At 46.0% G+C, this 17,395-nt stretch overlaps 1 protein-coding gene across 1 annotated transcript; it reads left to right on the top strand.

The window, feature by feature from the left end:
- Positions 1 to 9,901: 9,901 nt before the first annotated feature.
- Positions 9,902 to 16,571, top strand: LOC147200436 (phospholipid phosphatase 3-like). The gene is made up of 6 exons (XM_086121117.1): positions 9,902 to 10,379; positions 12,132 to 12,289; positions 12,361 to 12,647; positions 13,025 to 13,082; positions 14,962 to 15,138; positions 15,212 to 16,571. The coding sequence occupies exons 1-6, from the start codon at positions 10,286 to 10,288 to the stop codon at positions 15,308 to 15,310; spliced, it is 873 nt and encodes a 290-aa protein (XP_085977243.1). The 5' UTR covers positions 9,902 to 10,285; the 3' UTR covers positions 15,311 to 16,571.
- The last annotated feature ends 824 nt before the right edge of the window (positions 16,572 to 17,395 follow it).

Genomic DNA, 17,395 nt, shown 5'->3' with positions numbered 1-17,395 from the left:
TGGCTTCCCTGGAACAAAACGCATTGTCTCTTCACAATCGAATGGAAGGCGTTGAGGATAGCTAAGACACACTTGAGATCGTGTGGTTACGGCAGTAAGGCAGAACCAGTTATCTGCACACAGAATCATGTCCAGAAGTTGGAGAGTCTGGCAATTATCCAGTGGTGGCTGCGACCACAGTTGGCCACCATGTAGCTCCACCCCTTTCTATCAAGGACAATTGGAGAACCATCCATCCATCCATCCATCCAATTTCTGATCCGCTTTATCCTCCAAAGGGTCGTGGGTGCTGGGGCCTATCCCAGCCGTCTTTGGAGGCAGTAGGCGGAGCACCCTGAACTGGTCAGCCAATTGTAGGGCACACACAGACGAACAACGATCCACGCTCACACTCACACCTCCGGACAATTTAGATTGTTCAATCAGCCTGTCATGCATGTTTTTGGAATGTGGGAGGAAATCGTAGTACCCGGAGAAAACCCATGCAGGCCCGAGGAGAACATGCAAACTCCACACAGGGAGACCGGCGGTGGAATTGAACCTCTGCACTGTGAGGTCAATGCGCTAACCACTGGCCCACCGGGCCGCAAGTGTAAAACCAATACAATTCAAACACACAAGCTGTGGACATTTTTAACACTGATGTCCCCAGAGAAACACCACACAGAAAGCCCTGAGATGAGCTCTGAACCTTTCACAGCGAGGCAAATATACGAAGAACATTGCAATGTGACGTTTAATTGTAAAATATAGCATGCATGAGAAACAGAGTCAAGATAAAATAGAAGAAAAGAAATTGAAATAAAGATACCCAGGTTATTTGGCATCATTGTTGGAGTATTTTGTGTTTTAAGTATAATTTGTCACAGTCAAAAAGGCATTTGCAGCATGCTCAAAAAAGAAGGGAAGATACAATTACAATTTTTTAAGCATTTTTTTTTTGCATTTGTTCTTGTCTTGGAAAACTTTAAAACCAAAAAAATAAAAGAATATGTCAAAATAAATTAATTCATCACAATGAAACGATAAAACTGTTTTTGTTTTTTTATTTCCCAGTGTGGTTGGGCTCCCTTTTGTTTTTCAGATTTGTGGAGTCCACTGAAACATTTTGCACTGAAAAAGTGGAAATGACATTATCTCTCCAGGTGATGTAATCACGCAAAACATGCGGACTTTGAAGTCAGCGCTCGGGTAATTTGAGTATCATGAAAAACGACACTCGAGATTATACAAGGGAAAATGGGAGGATCTTTGATATGAGGGAGGGACAGGGAGAGATGTGGAAGTCACCATGTCACACTCATGACGTATGAAAGCCAGACAGTTAAAGTCGTGCAAGTCATTCCTGGCGATGAGTAACTTTAGGCTGCCGTAACCTTTGTGGGAAAAAAAATTATACATTTTTTTTGTGTTTTCCTCACAGTTCAGCATGACAGGGTATAAAGTTAAGGATAGGACATACAGATGAACGTCACTAAACTTAAGGGGGGAGGGGGAGTTAGGGCTTACCTCTGCTGCACACCACCTTAAGGGATGTGGGCTTTTCACTGTGTTCACTTTCGTTTTTTCACTCTGACAACAGCGCTCACTCACCTTCACAGTGCTGCAAACCATTTTGACAGTCAGCAAAGGGGAAGTTTGTTTTCCTGACACATAGTGCCACTAGCTGTCTCAAACTTGTTTCAGCCACAATTGAGATTGTAGAGTTAGAGTCAGCAAATTATGTGATGAGCCAAAAGCCCAAGGCGTTATTCCTTAAGCCAATTAAAAAAACAAAACAAAAACAAACCAGTTACACACCTATGGACAATTTAGGAGTCTGACATGCTTTGAAATGTGGGAGGAAGATGGAGAAAATACACTCAAACAAGGGAACGTGCAAACTCCACACAGGGAGGCCAGATTTGTAGGTTGACGACAGAACTGTGAGGCGGATATGCTAACTATTTGTCCACCTGTATATAGTATATCTCAATACTGTATGTATGCAAATACACACTTAAAACCTACCATTGTTTGTATGCAGTTATTGCTGAAATATACTGGACTCCAAATTAGATCACAGATTATTATTTAAACAGTGACTATATGTACATCCATTTTCTTAATGAAGGAAATGTTTTGTTTTGGTTTGCTAAAACGCAAACAAAACAAAAAACGGTGGATCAACGTAATTATATAAAAAAGGAAAAAAACAATAGAACTGGGATAGACATAAATGAAGAGACATGAGTATGTGTGTGTGCGTGTACAAAAACACACTCTGAAAACAACTGGGTGAAAATATACAGTAATCCCTGTTTTCGCTGTTAATTGGTATCGGACCCGCAAAAAGTGAGAAATCGCCAAGTAGAATTTGTCCCCTGTAGCAATTTTCGTGTTTGTATGTGGATGCACAGTAATATTTGCATACAGTTACATGTGAACCTGAATTTCACGGCTGTTCCACAGTATGTTAGCATCCTCTGTTGGTGAAGGCGTGAGACTACAGTCAGTTGACAACAGACCAGTGACATGCCGTTGTCTGTCTGATCATTGATGTTATTGCAAGCAAGAAACATCACCGGTGCCAGCATGTTTAAAATATCTAAACAGTATTTATATATACTTTACATATTTGAGACAAAGAATACAGCAGTACACATATTTACTTCAATCTTTGAAAACCTCAGTCATTAACATTCAACAACGTCTCCTCCTGGGAGAGGTGAAGAGGCTTGTGTTAGTGGCGTAAAAGTCAGCTCACTTGACTCATACAGGCTGGAGGTGAACGATGTAGCTGTGAGGTATTTAAATTGGACAAAAACATGGTGATGGGTAGCTCTTTGAGGTTCATCTTGCCTTCTTATTCGATGAAACCACGAACACTAACTCGAAGTACTCAAACAAATTCCTGGAAATCACAAGGAACCAAAGTAACAAACAACTATGACAGGAAACAAAACATGACAGGAGCACACATATACTCACACTCACAATGACCCAACAAAGACTGACAGAACTCAGGAAACTAAATACAAGCAAAGTGACGAGAAATGGAGATACACCTGGACAAGACACGAAGGGTTGAGGGAGCGGATTGGTTAAACACAAGGGACACATATGACTAGAACAGGTAGCGACAAAAAGGGCACGTGAGGAAACAAAACAAAACGTGACCTAAACAGAAGCATAACACTTACACGTTCTCACACAACTTGCTTCAGAGGGTGGCAAGGTGTTGGACCCCAACTTAATTAACTAATCAAAAAATATTATCACTCAAAAAGTTATCTATATATTCTGGGCTGTTTGAAATTCTTTTTTTTTTTTTTTAATGACCCAATTTTTGACAAGTCACCCCAAAGCCCGGGACAGTTGATGACAGAGCCTTTTAGGATGGGGTTTGAGTTTGTCAGGTTAAACAGCACCATAATACATACATCAAGACACCTTATAAGGAAGAACCGAGTGGTCAGGCGAGAGCCAGTATGTCAAACATACGGCCCGCAGGCCGAAACCGGCCCCCAAGGAGGTCGGTCAGGCCAGGATAGTTTCAAAGTGAAAAAATACATAAAAGACATGGAATGAATATTTGAATAATCTGCAATTCATGGATCATCCGCTAGGGAAACACTGTTTTGATCAGAGTAGAGGACAATATTGCTTTGATCAGAGAAAAAGACAGCAGCGGTGTTAGTCTGTCACTGAGACAGCCCCAACACAGCAATAAAAGCCAGCTACCTAATTGCTAGCGAAATAGCATTAGAATCAAAGCCATATTCCGACGGTGACTTTGTTAAAGGATGCATGATGAAAGCGGCTGAACTTGAAGAAGAGACAAGCTTTTGCCAATATTAGCCTGACAAGGAATACTATACCAGAGAGGATTTCGGACCGATCAGCAGATTTAGACAGCCACTTGAAACAGAGAGTCAAGGCATTTTGTCAAATGTTTTGTAAAAGATATGTTCATTAAATTTCAAAATTTTTGTCATGGTTCTGTTTGTGGCCAAGAGGTGGCACTGTAGGGCTCCGCCTGCAACTGCACACCTATTGGTCATTGTGTCATTAGTTGGTTTGTTTAAATGGACTCCCGGCACGACCATTCGGTGTCGGGTCATTGTGAGCTGTGAGTATGTGAGCATACGTGTGCTCCTGTCATGTTTTGTTCCTGTCTTAGTTTTGTTTGTTCCTTGTGATTTCCAGGCATTTTTTGAATACTTCGGCTTAGTGTTTTCCCATTGCACTCCTGTATGTCCATCCATCCATCCATCCATCTTCTACCGCTTATCCGGGGCCGGGTCGCGGGGGCAACAGCTTTAGCAGGGAAGCCCAGACTTCCCTCTCCCTAGCTACATCTTCCAGCTCTCCCCGGGGGATCCCGAGGCGTTCCCAGGCCAGCTGGGTGACATAGTCACTCCAGCGTGTCCTGGGTCTTCCTCGGGGTCTCCTCCCGGTGGGACATGCCCGGAACACCTCACCAGGGAGGCGTTCAGGAGGCATCCGAATCAGATGCCCAAGCCACCTCATCTGGCTCCTCTCGATGTGGAGGAGAAGCGGCTCGACTCTGAGCCCCTCCCGGATGACCGAGCTTCTCACCTTATCTCTAAGGGAGAGCCCGGACACCCTGCGGAGAAAACTCATTTCGGCCGCTTGTATCCGGGATCTCGTTCTTTCGGTCACGACCCATAGCTCGTGACCATAGATGAGGGTTGGAACGTAGATCGACCGGTAAATTGAGAGCTTCGCCCTTTGGCTCAGCTCCTTCTTCACCACGACAGACCGATACAACGTCCGCATCACAGCAGACGCTGCACCGATCCGCCTGTCGATCTCTCGCTCCCTCCTGCCCTCACTCGTGAACAAGACCCCAAGATACTTAAACTCCTCCACTTGGGGCAAGATCTCTCCCCCGACCCGGAGGGGGCACTCCACCCTTTTCCGACTGAGGACCATGGTTTCAGATTTGGAGGTGCTGATTTTCATCCCAACCGCTTCACACTCAGCTGCGAAACGCTCCAGTGAGAGTTGGAGAGCCCCGTTTGAAGGAGCCAACAGCACCACATCATCTGCAAAAAGCAGGGATGCAATACTGAGGCCACCAAAACGGACGCCCTCAACGCTTCGGCTGCGCCTAGAAATTCTGTCCATAAAGATTATGAACAGAATCGGCGACAAAGGGCAGCCTTGGCGGAGTCCTACCCTCACTGGAAACGATTCCGACTTACTGCCGGCAATGCGAACCAAACTCTGACATCGGTGGTATAGTGACCGAATAGCCCGTATCAGGGGGTTCGGTACCCCATACCCACGAAGCACCCCCCACAGAACTCCCCGAGGGACACGGTCAAACGCCTTCTCCAAGTCCACAAAACACATGTAGACTGGTTGGGCGAATTCCCACATACCCTCGAGGACCCTGCTAAGGGTGTAGAGCTGGTCCACTGTTCCACGGCCGGGACGAAAACCACACTGCTCCTCCTCAATCTGAGGCTCGACTTCCTGACGGACCCTCCTCTCCAGCACCCCTGAATAGACCTTACCAGGGAGGCTGAGGAGTGTGATCCCTCTGTAGTTGGAACACACCCTCCGGTCCCCCTTTTTAAAAAGAGGGACTACCACCCCGGTCTGCCAATCCAGAGGCACTCTCCCCGTTGACCACGCGATGTTGCAGAGGCGTGTCAACCAGGACAGCCCCACAACATCCAGAGCCTTGAGGAACTCCGGGCGGATCTCATCCACCCCCGGGGCCTTGCCACCGAGGAGCTTTTTAACCACATCGGTGACTTCAACCACAGAGATAGGAGAGCCCACCTCAGAGTCCCCAGGCTCTGCTTCCTCCAAGGAAGGCGTGTTGGTGGAGTTGAGGAGGTCTTCGAAGTACTCTGCCCACCGATTCACAACGTCCCGAGTCGAAGTCAGCAGCGCCCCATCCCCACTGTACACAGTGTTAGTGGTGCACTGCTTCCCCCTCCTGAGACGTCGGATGGTGGACCAGAATTTCCTCGAAGCCGTCCGGAAGTCGGCTTCCATGGCCTCACCGAACTCTTCCCACGCTCGGGTTTTTGCCTCGGCGACCACCGAAGCTGCGTTCCGCTTGGCCAGTCGATACCCGTCAGCTGCCTCTGGGGTCCCACAGGCCATAAAGGCTCGATAGGACTCCTTCTTCAGCTTGACGGCATCCCTTACTGCTGGTGTCCACCAGCGAGTACGAGGGTTGCCGCCACGACAGGCACCAACCACCTTACGGCCACAACTCAGATTGGCCGCCTCAACAATAGAGGCACGGAACATGGTCCACTCGGACTCAATGTCCCCCGTCTCCCCCGGAACATGGGAAAAGCTCTGTCGGAGGTGGGAGTTGAAACTCCTTCTGACAGGGGATTCTGCCAGACGCTCCCAACAAACCCTCACAATACGTTTGGGTCTGCCAGGACGGACCGGCATCTTCCCCCACCATCGGAGCCTACTCACCACCAGGTGGTGATCAGTTGACAGCTCCGCCCCTCTCTTCACCCGAGTGTCCAAAACATGCGGCCGCAAATCCGATGATACAACCACAAGGTCGATCATCGAACTACGGCCTAGGGTGTCCTGGTGCCAAGTGCACATATGGACACCCTTATGTTTGAACAAGGTGTTCGTTATGGACAATCCGTGGCGAGCACAGAAGTCCAATAACAAAACACCACTCGAGTTCTGATCGGGGGGGCCGTTCCTCCCAATCACGCCCCTCCAGGTCTCACTGTCATTGCCCACGTGAGCATTGAAGTCCCCCAGCAGAACAAGGGAGTCCCCAGCAGGAGTACTCTCCAGCACACCCTCCAAGGACTCCAAAAAGGGTGGGTATGCTGAGCTGCCGTTTGGTGCATATGCACAAACAACAGTCAGGACCCGTCCCCCCACCCGAAGGCGGAGGGAAGCAACCCTCTCGTCTACCGGTGTGAACCCCAATGTACAGGCACTGAGCCGGGGGGCAATGAGTATGCCCACACCTGCTCTGCGCCTCTCACCATGAGCAACTCCAGAGTGGAAGAGAGTCCAACCCCTCTCGAGAGAACTAGTACCAGAACCCAGGCTGTGTGTGGAGGCAAGTCCGACTATATCCAGTCGGAGCTTCTCTACCTCACACACCAGCTCGGGCTCCTTCCCTGCCAGAGAGGTGACATTCCATGTCCCAAGAGCTAGCTTCTGCAGCCAAGGATCGGACCGCCAGGGTCCCCGCCTTTGGCTGCCACCCAGCTCGCATTGCACCCGACCCCTTTGACCCCTCCCACGGGTGGTGAGACCATGAGAAGGGGGACCCACGTTGCCTCTTCGGGCTGAGCCCGGCCGGGCCCCATGGGTGTAGGCCCGGCCACCAGGCGCTCGCCAACGAGCCCCACCTCCAGGCCTGGCTCCAGAGGGGGGCCCCGGTGACCCGCGTCCGGGCAAGGGAAACTGAGATCCTTTAATTTTTTTCATCATAAGGGGTCTTGGAGCCGTGCTTTGTCTGGTCCCTCACCTAGAACCTGTTTGCCATGGGTGACCCTGCCAGGGGCATAAAGCCCCAGACAACTTAGCTCCTAGGATCATTGGGACACACAAACCCCTCCACCACGGTAAGGTGACGGCTCACGGAGAGGACTCCTGTATGTATTTTTTGTTAAATACAAGTACATTTTGGTCACTCCACCCTGTTCCTCCCTGCCTCCCTGCTTTTTGGGGTCCTACAACTACCACCTTGCAACATGACAATTTTCCTAATGTTCTTGTGCTTCTTTCTACAAAAACAAAGGAAAGACATGATATTTTGGTTATTTATGTAACCAGGTGAACCTTACGTAGACGCTTGTAGTGAAGGCTTCCTTGTTTAACAAATGTAGCACTGTCACTTTAAGAGCCACACTAGATCAAAACACGCGGGAACATATGCAGCGTGTGAGAATCAGACCAGTAAGGGTGACATGCACGTGAAGGAGGGTAGTCGCTGAACTGTGCCCACTGCTTGTCCCAACTCGATACACCCATGATCGTCGTCGTAACCCTGGCAATATTCAGAGCACAATATCTGGAGTGGTTTGGTTTGGAGATTGACATCTACCACTAGTGAGTCGTGTGAACAGCTGTACAGCAGGGGAGATCATTTGTGTTTGTCCACGTGCTTTGTACACACCCAACACACCGGAACATATCGACAAGCCACTGCTGTTGTCTATTGTGGTGTAATTTTCTTTAATCTGTTGGATGATTTTCTTTGATCTCTTAGATCCCTTTTCGAACTCTTTTAAAATTCAGTTTACATCTCAGACTTTCATCTTAAAGCTGTAAAATTTCTCATTGTTCAGTCGGGAATAAAGCCCACATAAAAATTATTTTGTGTCCAGTCTAGTCCTTCCAGAGACTCGGCTACATTTATAGCAAAGTATGGTATAATTTTAATGGTTCGGCCCACTTGACATCTACCGAGGCCGTATGTAGCCCACAATGTAAAATGAGTTTGACAGCCCTGGGCTAGACATTCTGGTCAGTTGCATTGCAGACTGATGTGTTGTTAACTGATTGCCATGTGATTAATGGAAGCACATTCTTCCTCTCCATGACTGCGACGAACAGACTGTGGCCATTCAAAGTGCTCTGACTGAGGAACAAGGAGTACACTATAAATCTAAACAAACATGTCCTCAGTGTCACTGTTTAGCATAAATGTGTTTCTCAGACGTAATTATTTTCCAAAGCGCAGTTGCCATTCTACAACACGAGGGTAAAATCAGCACAATACATGGACGGCTCCAGTATTGCTTGGCAGATACGGAAGGGTGCCTGAGAAAATAATTTCTGACTATGTTTTAGGGCAGTGATTCTTAACCTTGTTAGAGGTACCGAACCCATCCAGTTCATATGCAGATCCACCAAACCCTTAGTGAAAAATAAAGATATGATTCGAGAGGTGTTTCTTCAGTTTTGCCGGTGCGAGACAAGAGTTGCGCAACTTGGTATGACAAATCATGCAGATGACGCCGAGTCCCGTCACGTTCCGTGGTGCATGTGAATCCGTGTGGTACATATTCGTCCGACCACTTCCCATTTTTGCTCGACATAGCATGTGCTAAAACATTAAAAAGAAATAATAATAAAATCACATGACGTACGATCACGACCGTCACACGCTGACGACTGAGCGAACTAAATTTCCCACAGCACTGATTGGACCAGCCATGTAATGTGATCATCTGCAGCCAGTGATGGCCAAGCGGGCGTGTCATAACTAATTGATATGTTGAGTCGATCCCCTGAGACCGATTCACCGAACACCTGGGGTTCTATCGAACCCAGGTTAAGAAACACAGTATTAGGCTAAGTAAATTTCTTTGTGTAAAATGAGACGAGAACGAGGTCATTGTTTTTTTAACCCATTTAATCCCACATTTTTCCCAGACATTTAAAAGTCAAAATCAGGTGTCATTGGTAGCCCTTTTAAGTAACCAGTAATAACAAATTTTAGAGCACTGTACATTAAATCATTGTTGTCTTTACCAAATGTGAACAGTGGGATTAAATGGGTTAAATACAGTATTCATTTTTGGGTGGTGTTTTGCGAGATTTTTATGATGGAAAATAATTTTCGATGGCTGAATAAAGGTTAGATAATGCTACTTTTACAAAGTACACTCATGAGTCATAAATGAAAAGTAAGTTGCGTCAAACTCTTCTCCAATGTGCCTACTTTGAACTTTTGAGCACAGACCCTCTAAAAGACTCGATCCGAACCCCCGAGTGATTTGACATGATGGCTCTTTCTGTCACTGATGTATTGTGGTATATTCGCCAGACTTCGGTGCAGGCACTTCAGTCCCCACTTAGGAACAGTGTGACCAGCCACAACGGTTGTCTGGACTCTGCCCTGCGCCCGACTGGCGACCAGTCCAGGACGTTGTCCGCCGGGAATCTGCTGGGATAGGGTCTAGAGCCCTCAAGAGGACAAACGCTAAAATGGCAGCGAGACAAAGCGAGGCCACCACACGCAACGCATAGTTTTAACGTGACGTATGCCCATCAAGTCCTAGTTGCCCGTTCGAACGAGTCTTGCGGAGGATGTGATGTCGTCACATCTTAAACGCGTGAAGGAGCAACTTCGCTCTGACGCGTCGCTTTTTAGCCCAACGCTAAGGCTCTTTGAACTTTGTGATGAGAAGTTGTTCACCTGGACCAGTTGGGACCACAGCGCGCCCGTGTGAGCGCAGAGCTCCGACCGAACCTAATTATCCGACCCAAAGGGATTAACACCAAGAGCGGCTCGCAATCGGCAGCAGCCACAACGGGGATGGAGAACATCACCGGCAATAAACTGCCGCACACTGGACACGCTTTCGCAAGGAAGCTTCTGGTGGTTTCAGACGTCCTGTGCCTTTTCCTAGGTGAATATAATATCCGTCTTTTCTATTTCTTTTGATTTTCTAAAAGTCCGTTTTTCTGCGGAACAATTGGAGTGGAATAAAACGTGTTTAAGTTTCAGCCAATGCAGCCCATTGCGGGGGAGCATATACTGTATATTATATTTCGATCTATCTATCTATCTATCTATCTATCTATCTATCTATCTATCTATCTATCTATCTATCTATCTATCTATCTATCTATCTATCTATCTATCTAATCTCTATGATCTCTGTCTATCTGTATAGATAGATAGATATGAGTATATATTTATTTTTTTCTATTGTTATTATCTATCCATCCATCCATTTTTTGATGTGCTTATCCCCACATGGGTCGCGGGGTGTGCTGGAGCCTATCCCAGCTGTCTTCGGGCTGTAGGCAGGGTACACCCTGAATTGGTTGTCAGTCAATCACAGGGCACACATAGACAAACAACCATCCGTGCTCACGCTCACAACTCGGGACAATTTAGAGTGTTCTATTAACCTGCCACGCATGTTTTTGGAACGTGGGTGGAAACCGGAGTACCCGGAGAAAACCCACGCAGGCACGGGGAGAACATGCAAACTCCACACAGGAAGGCCGGAGTATGAATCGAACCCTGCAAAGTTTGAAAGCCAGCATTCAAACGTTGCAGCCATAAAATTCTGAGTTGATGATTATTTGCAAAAAAATAAAGTTTATCCGTTTGAATATTAAATTTCTTTGTAGTTCATTCAATTAAATCTAGACTGAACATGATACAAATCAATATATTCTGTTTTATGTTGAACTCAACATTCCAATGTCATTGGAATTGGGTTTGTAAATCCTCACTTATATAAATAGTTCCCCCAAAATGCATCATCCCGTTGGCGTTGTGTAAGCACTCACCACTCCAAATGCCAAGATGTTTTGTCACGAAGGCAGAGGTTTGCCGATAAGAGATTCCGTTTTTTTCCCCACATTTTGTCATGAAATTGCTCAGCAGCTGCCGTTTTTAGTACGGTGACTTCTCTTGAACACACTGCCATTAAAAGAAATATATTCACCCCAAAACTTTTTTCACTCCCTCTATGCGCATGTAAGACTCTTGTTTCCCACCCATGCACACTCAGAGACTCTGCCAGCTGCTTTGTGCATTGCCCAGGGAATTCGACTGTTTCTATAGCAACCACTTGTTCTCAGGGTAGAGTAAAGTCGGTGGGGAATCGGGGGAATTATATTTGCTATAAATAAATATATGTATGAGCCCCAGGTGCATGCGTGTGTGCGTGGGTGTCACTGTCTCTTGTAGTGACAGGAAGAGGTCACGTCATGGTGGTTAATCAGCACACACTCGCTGGCTTTTAACCCCTGTCTTAAATGTTCAGAGGACAATGTGTTGAACATTTTTGTCGGTCCAGTTGCCTCCTCGATTATGTGCATGCAGGAGTGTGAGCTGGGAGGCAGAGAAGAATATCGGGGTGGGTGGGGGGGAATGGGGGGTGGGTGGCGTTGGGTATAGGCAGTGTCAGGCAGCTTCTGGCTCTGGTTTGTTTCAGAATTCACTCTTTTGTTTTCCAGCGGAGAGTTGAGCTCAAGTCAAAAACAAATCACTTGTCTTCTTCTACTGTCCTGTTCTCACACTCTCACCCCATTCTTGCTAAATCTATGTGAAATAATGAAAAATGTGTCTGTTGCAGAATGAATCTATGCAAGCATTATTTTAATCACAATCGCACTCACACCCCCCCCCCCCACCCCCTCAGTTTCCATCCCTTTCTTTTTAAGTGAGCTAAAAGCGGTCAGACCATACACAAGAGGCTTCATTTGTGGAGACACCAGCATCGCCTACCCGTACCTGCAGTCGGAGGTCATATCGGACAAACTGCTCATTGCTGGCGGCATCCTTATCACGGGCCTCGGTGTGAGTACTACAGTGAATTCCATACATTTGGACTCTTAACATAATCGTTGTGACCACATGCCTCCCTGCAGATCGCTGTAGGGGAATGTTACCGCGTGCGCTTCCTTGGCGTCACCTCCAAGGCCTTCCTCAGGAACAAGTATGCCTCCTGTCTCTACAAGGAGTTGGGCTCCTTCCTGTTCGGCTGCTGCGTCGGCCAATCCCTGACAAACGTAGCCAAGCTGAGCATTGGCCGACTGCGGCCGCACTTCTTGTCGGTGTGTGGTGTCACCTACGTCTCACTCAACTGCACGCATGGAACCTATTTGGAGTCTGTCAGATGCAACAGTACTGACCACCGCTCTGTAGAGGAGGCCAGGTGTGTGTGTGCTACGTATCCATCAACTACTTGCTGCCGCTCCTTCGTTCATCTACTCGTCCAACCCTTCCTTTCATCTGAATTTTTAAAGTGATCATTGCATTTGGGAAAAGAGCGCCACGGTCGCCAGTAGAACAATAAAACAAACATAATGGGCACACTCACACCAGCTGCTGTCATCCACAGCTCATTTCCAGATACTCAGATGTGCTGATGTCACACCACCCAATCCATCCATCCATCCATCTAATAATCAGCACATCACTTTTTCAGACTTGACTCTGTATAACATTCTTAAGTTTGACACTTTAGAGATCATATGCCCAAATTGTATTTGTTCCAGCTATTATAATTCTATTTTTTGTCTCTCAATTTAGGAAGTCCTTCTTCTCTGGTCATGCCTCCTTTGCGATGTACACGATGCTGTATTTAGCTGTGAGTATATTTTCTACAAATTCCTTTCTATCTTTATTGCTGTGTGGCCCCTCACATTTTACAATCACCAGTGCTTTTATGCTGAAAAGGAATGAAACACAGCCATCGCAGCACTGTGTAAACGCATGAGAAAACAGAGGAGGGGAAATACTGGAAGGAGAAGTGAGAGACAGAAGTTGCTTTGTTTTGCTGTGGGAGGGGTATGACCTTGGCTCCCTGCCTCACTGCTCTCCTCTATTGTCTGGGAGTTTTTGTATGAGAGGAGCTGCATTTTTATGTGTTGATGGAGGAGCTTTCATACTCATTCGATGGCATTTTTATACATGCTTATGCTTACTACGAAGGGGTTTGTGTACCAGTCTCATGTTGACTTCTGATTTTCATTTGGATGTTTATTTTGGTTTATCTTTTTCTTTTTGTTTTGAAAAAAACAAAACTAAACTAAACTACTTTATGCACACGCTATGATCGAAATGTATTTTAGGCTCGGAAGGAGTAACAAGGACATCATGAAACGCTTGGCATTGCAAGGAATCATAACTGAGAGACAATTGAGTAGGTTGTTGAGAGCAAACTTGCTTTACCGGTGGAGGTACGACTTGGATCGATTTTATTGTCCAGCAACTGCAACACTCTAGGTGGGACAATGGTTACAGGTGGATGTATATGAAATGAAAACATTTTGTCATAATATCACTACATAATGTTGAGAAAAATAAAAACGTCAGATGCAACAACTCGAGGATTTTTGAAGGCACTGAATAGGTCAGTGAGAAGCGAGTTAGGGAAGGTGCGCTCGATTTGTTTACCCTCTTGTCCAATAAGAGATCAGCGCTACTTCATGTGCACGCTGCAACTATTTCGGATACAAATGAGTAGTTTGTGCGCATAAAGGGCGTTTTTTCTTCATGTCATGTCTGGGGCTCCGTACATTAGCACGCATTCCTCTTGTCAACACAAAAAGATTGTGGACTGCTGATGGAGAAAGACAAACTTAATATTATCATGTTTCAACGTTTCATTTCAGTATATGCTTGATTGACCTCAAACGCTATATTCTCACAATTTGTACACAATGGAGCACACAGAAAAAAGGGCCAACTTGAGCTGAAGGACGCCAGGGCCTCATTAACTGATAAGACAGGCAGGAAGGTTCAACTACGGGAGGGCAGCATGACCAGATGTCCTCCAGTTTGTTACAGTGTCTCAATTCATGTGAAATCTACCCATTGTATTAACAAGGTATCCATTGTTTGCACCGAAAGATGTTTTGGCCTCCAGGTGTCCACTGAGGGGCATATCGGTGGGCTGGGCTGGGAAGCGCGACATGCAAATGAGGAGGGATATTTTTCTGATATGTTGCTTGTATTTTGCATATCCTGTGAATAAAAAGTGGTCAGCGGGGGTGCGAAGGTGAGGTTTCATTCTGAGAGGAAACACGACTTGTGCTGCCTTCGAGGAACTTCACCCCCTTTGCTGATCAGCAAAAGACAATCTGTTCCTGAGTTGCGTCGAGTCTTTTCATTCAAAGTTCAAGATGGTCGGGTGAATTCCCTGACAGCTGCATGTAAATACAAATGTTGACTTCAAATTTATGGCGTGAGCACAGATTTCTGTTTTGGTCAATGCGACTCAGAATACACCAAAAGTCAAATAGTTAAATCGGTGGCTGTTCTTTATCAAGGATTTGCTAAGCTCTTCATATATTGCACTCTTCTCTTGTGTTGCCTGAACTGTCATACTGTGCTGAAGTTTGGGGAAATTCATTGCTTTGCATTGCTTCACCATATTAAATAGAGGGCTCGGTCAATTTTACATGACGCACGGAAATGCCAGCACGCTGACTGTTTTTTTTTTTTCCCCCCCGGGGGCTTAATAGTTTTACCTTGAAGCGCGATTGACATGGCGCGAAGCCCGCCTGCTGAGACCCGTGCTGCAGTTCTTTCTTTTTCTGCTGGCCATCTACACGGGTCTGACCCGCATCACCGACAACAGACACCATCCATCGGACGTCCTTGTCGGCTTCATCCTTGGAGCACTCGCCGCATACTGGGTGGTGAGTTCCCCCATTTGCTTGGCTCTTCTGGTGCCGGTTCCAACATTCATTCACATCTCTTGTGTCTTGTCAGGCCTTCTACATCTCTTCCATGTTTAAGAAACCCATCTTGCATCAATCCCAAGATGAGACCCAGAATGACCACTTATCAGCGCACCACAGCATCTGCTAAAGCTCAACTCCACCATCGCTCTCAGCGTGCCTTGGCATCCGTCAGCAAGGAGCCTGTGGGAATCTGAAGCGTGTGAGACTGTTAAATTGCTCCATGTACAGCACTTTGTATGCAGCGATGGCTGTTTGAAAGTGCTCTATAAATACTGTTGACTTGACTTGACTTGACTTGACTGTGAAGTCAGACGACACACTTCTACAGTTTGGACAACAGTATCAGTGAGTGGAGGGGCGAGTAGGGTGTGACAGAAAAGAGTACTTAGTAAAAGCGAGTAATTTTGCCCTACAAGAGCATTTTGAAATCGTTGTGACAGTGCGTTGCTGTGTGTTAAAATGAATACAGTACTGTCCATTGTTGTCATGGCAACAACATCATCTACATTGTAGATTTTGTAATGGTCGACCAGACAGGACACCCCATATGGTCTGTTAGTGTTAACCCACTTCAGCACTGTCTGCAATGCTTATAAAAGTGTTGCTGTTCATGACATGATCAAGACGATGTTGATTTGAAGACACCATGTTATGACCGTCAGGTTGTTAGTGTTTAGCAGGAGCATAATACCGGCTCGCTGCCTTTAGCTGCTGAAGGTTTCATAATGCTGCCAGTTGCTGTTTAGCACATTGGATAACAAAGTACACTTCACAGCTGTACTAGAAGCAACACCATTTTTCCTTTTCATTGGTGAAGTCATGTGCACCCAACCTTGTGACTCAGTTATGATGAATGTCTCGGTGACCAACCACTGCATGTGAAGTATATGCAATTTTTTGATCTGAAACAGCACTTAATCTGAGTGTAACCACAATGAAAATGTTCATCCATCCATCCATCATCCAATCCGCTCAACCTTACGAGGGTTGCGGAGTGTGCTGGAGCCTGTCCCAGCTGTCTTTGGGCAATTGGCGGGGTACACCCTACACTGGTTGCCAACCAATCGCAGGGCACATAGAGACGAACCACCATTCACATTCACAATCACACCTACGGACAATTTCGAGTGATAAACAGCATACCCTGCATGTTTTTGGAATGCGGGAGGAAACCGGAGTATCCGGAGAAAACCCACACAGGCACGGGGAGAACATGCAAAGGATGTGGTATGTAAGTTCCCAGACAACATAACAGATTGAGAGTCCACAAATAATTGGTTTTTATTTTTGGTTGACATCTTTTAAATGCATTATATGTTCTTTTGCTGAATAAATGTCTACTACATTTACTGTTTTTCCAAGAAGTGAATAAATGAATGTTGATTATTCATCACTCTTTTATTGTTAAAGGTGATAATTTTCAAAAATGGTAAATGGCTTGTATAGTGCTTTTTCCTTACAAGGTATTCAAAGTGCATGAATACTCTCCTCATTCAAAGTGGGCCTAATCTGAAATCTAGAGGGTGTGAAACAGATGAGAAATTCAATGGCATTTTACTTTTATGACAATGAGGCCACCAAAATCTCCAAATTGACCGAAAGTAAGTGTTGACTCTGCAGCCCATTTGGCTCAGTAAGACATTTTGAATTCACTATCTTCACTTTTTTGCCAATTGACCTTTTCCAAATTGGTCTCTTGAAAGCTGATGAAGTGGAGTGTGAAACAGGTGAGAATCTCAACGCCATTCTGTTTTTGTGGCAATCGGAGGCCAGAAAATTCCCTGACTTGCTCTACAGTGGGTGCAATCTTGGTGCTGAAAGTGCAAATGTTGCACAATGTGACCTTAATTTATGTCAAGATTTGTCAAGTGAATTTTTCAAAATTGGTTTCATTTAAAAGCTAGCATAGTGTATAAAGTATGAAAGTCTGATTGGGCAACTAAGGCCATGGAGAATGACTTCTGGATGAGGTGGAACACCATTAATTCTGTATAATGGAGATGGGAGACTGCTGACCTTGACATAGGACATTGTGAATCAGTGAGGAGAATACATTGAAGACCTGCAAGGTGCCAGGAATCCTTAAGCGAGAAGGTGAGAAGCTCGGTCATTTGGGATGGGTTTGGAGTAGAGCCGCTGCTCCGCATCAAGGCGAACTTGTACATCTGATCAGGGTGACTCCTCGACACCTCCCTGGTGAGGGCTCTGGCCA

This window comes from Hippocampus guttulatus, chromosome 9 (assembly GCF_054856545.1).
Source record: "Hippocampus guttulatus isolate MCC_2025c chromosome 9, RoL_Hgut_1.0, whole genome shotgun sequence".
NCBI classification, from domain to species: Eukaryota; Metazoa; Chordata; class Actinopteri; order Syngnathiformes; family Syngnathidae; genus Hippocampus; species Hippocampus guttulatus.
The sequence above is the reverse complement of the archived record's forward strand: the minus strand, read 5'-3'. Positions and strand labels throughout refer to the sequence as shown.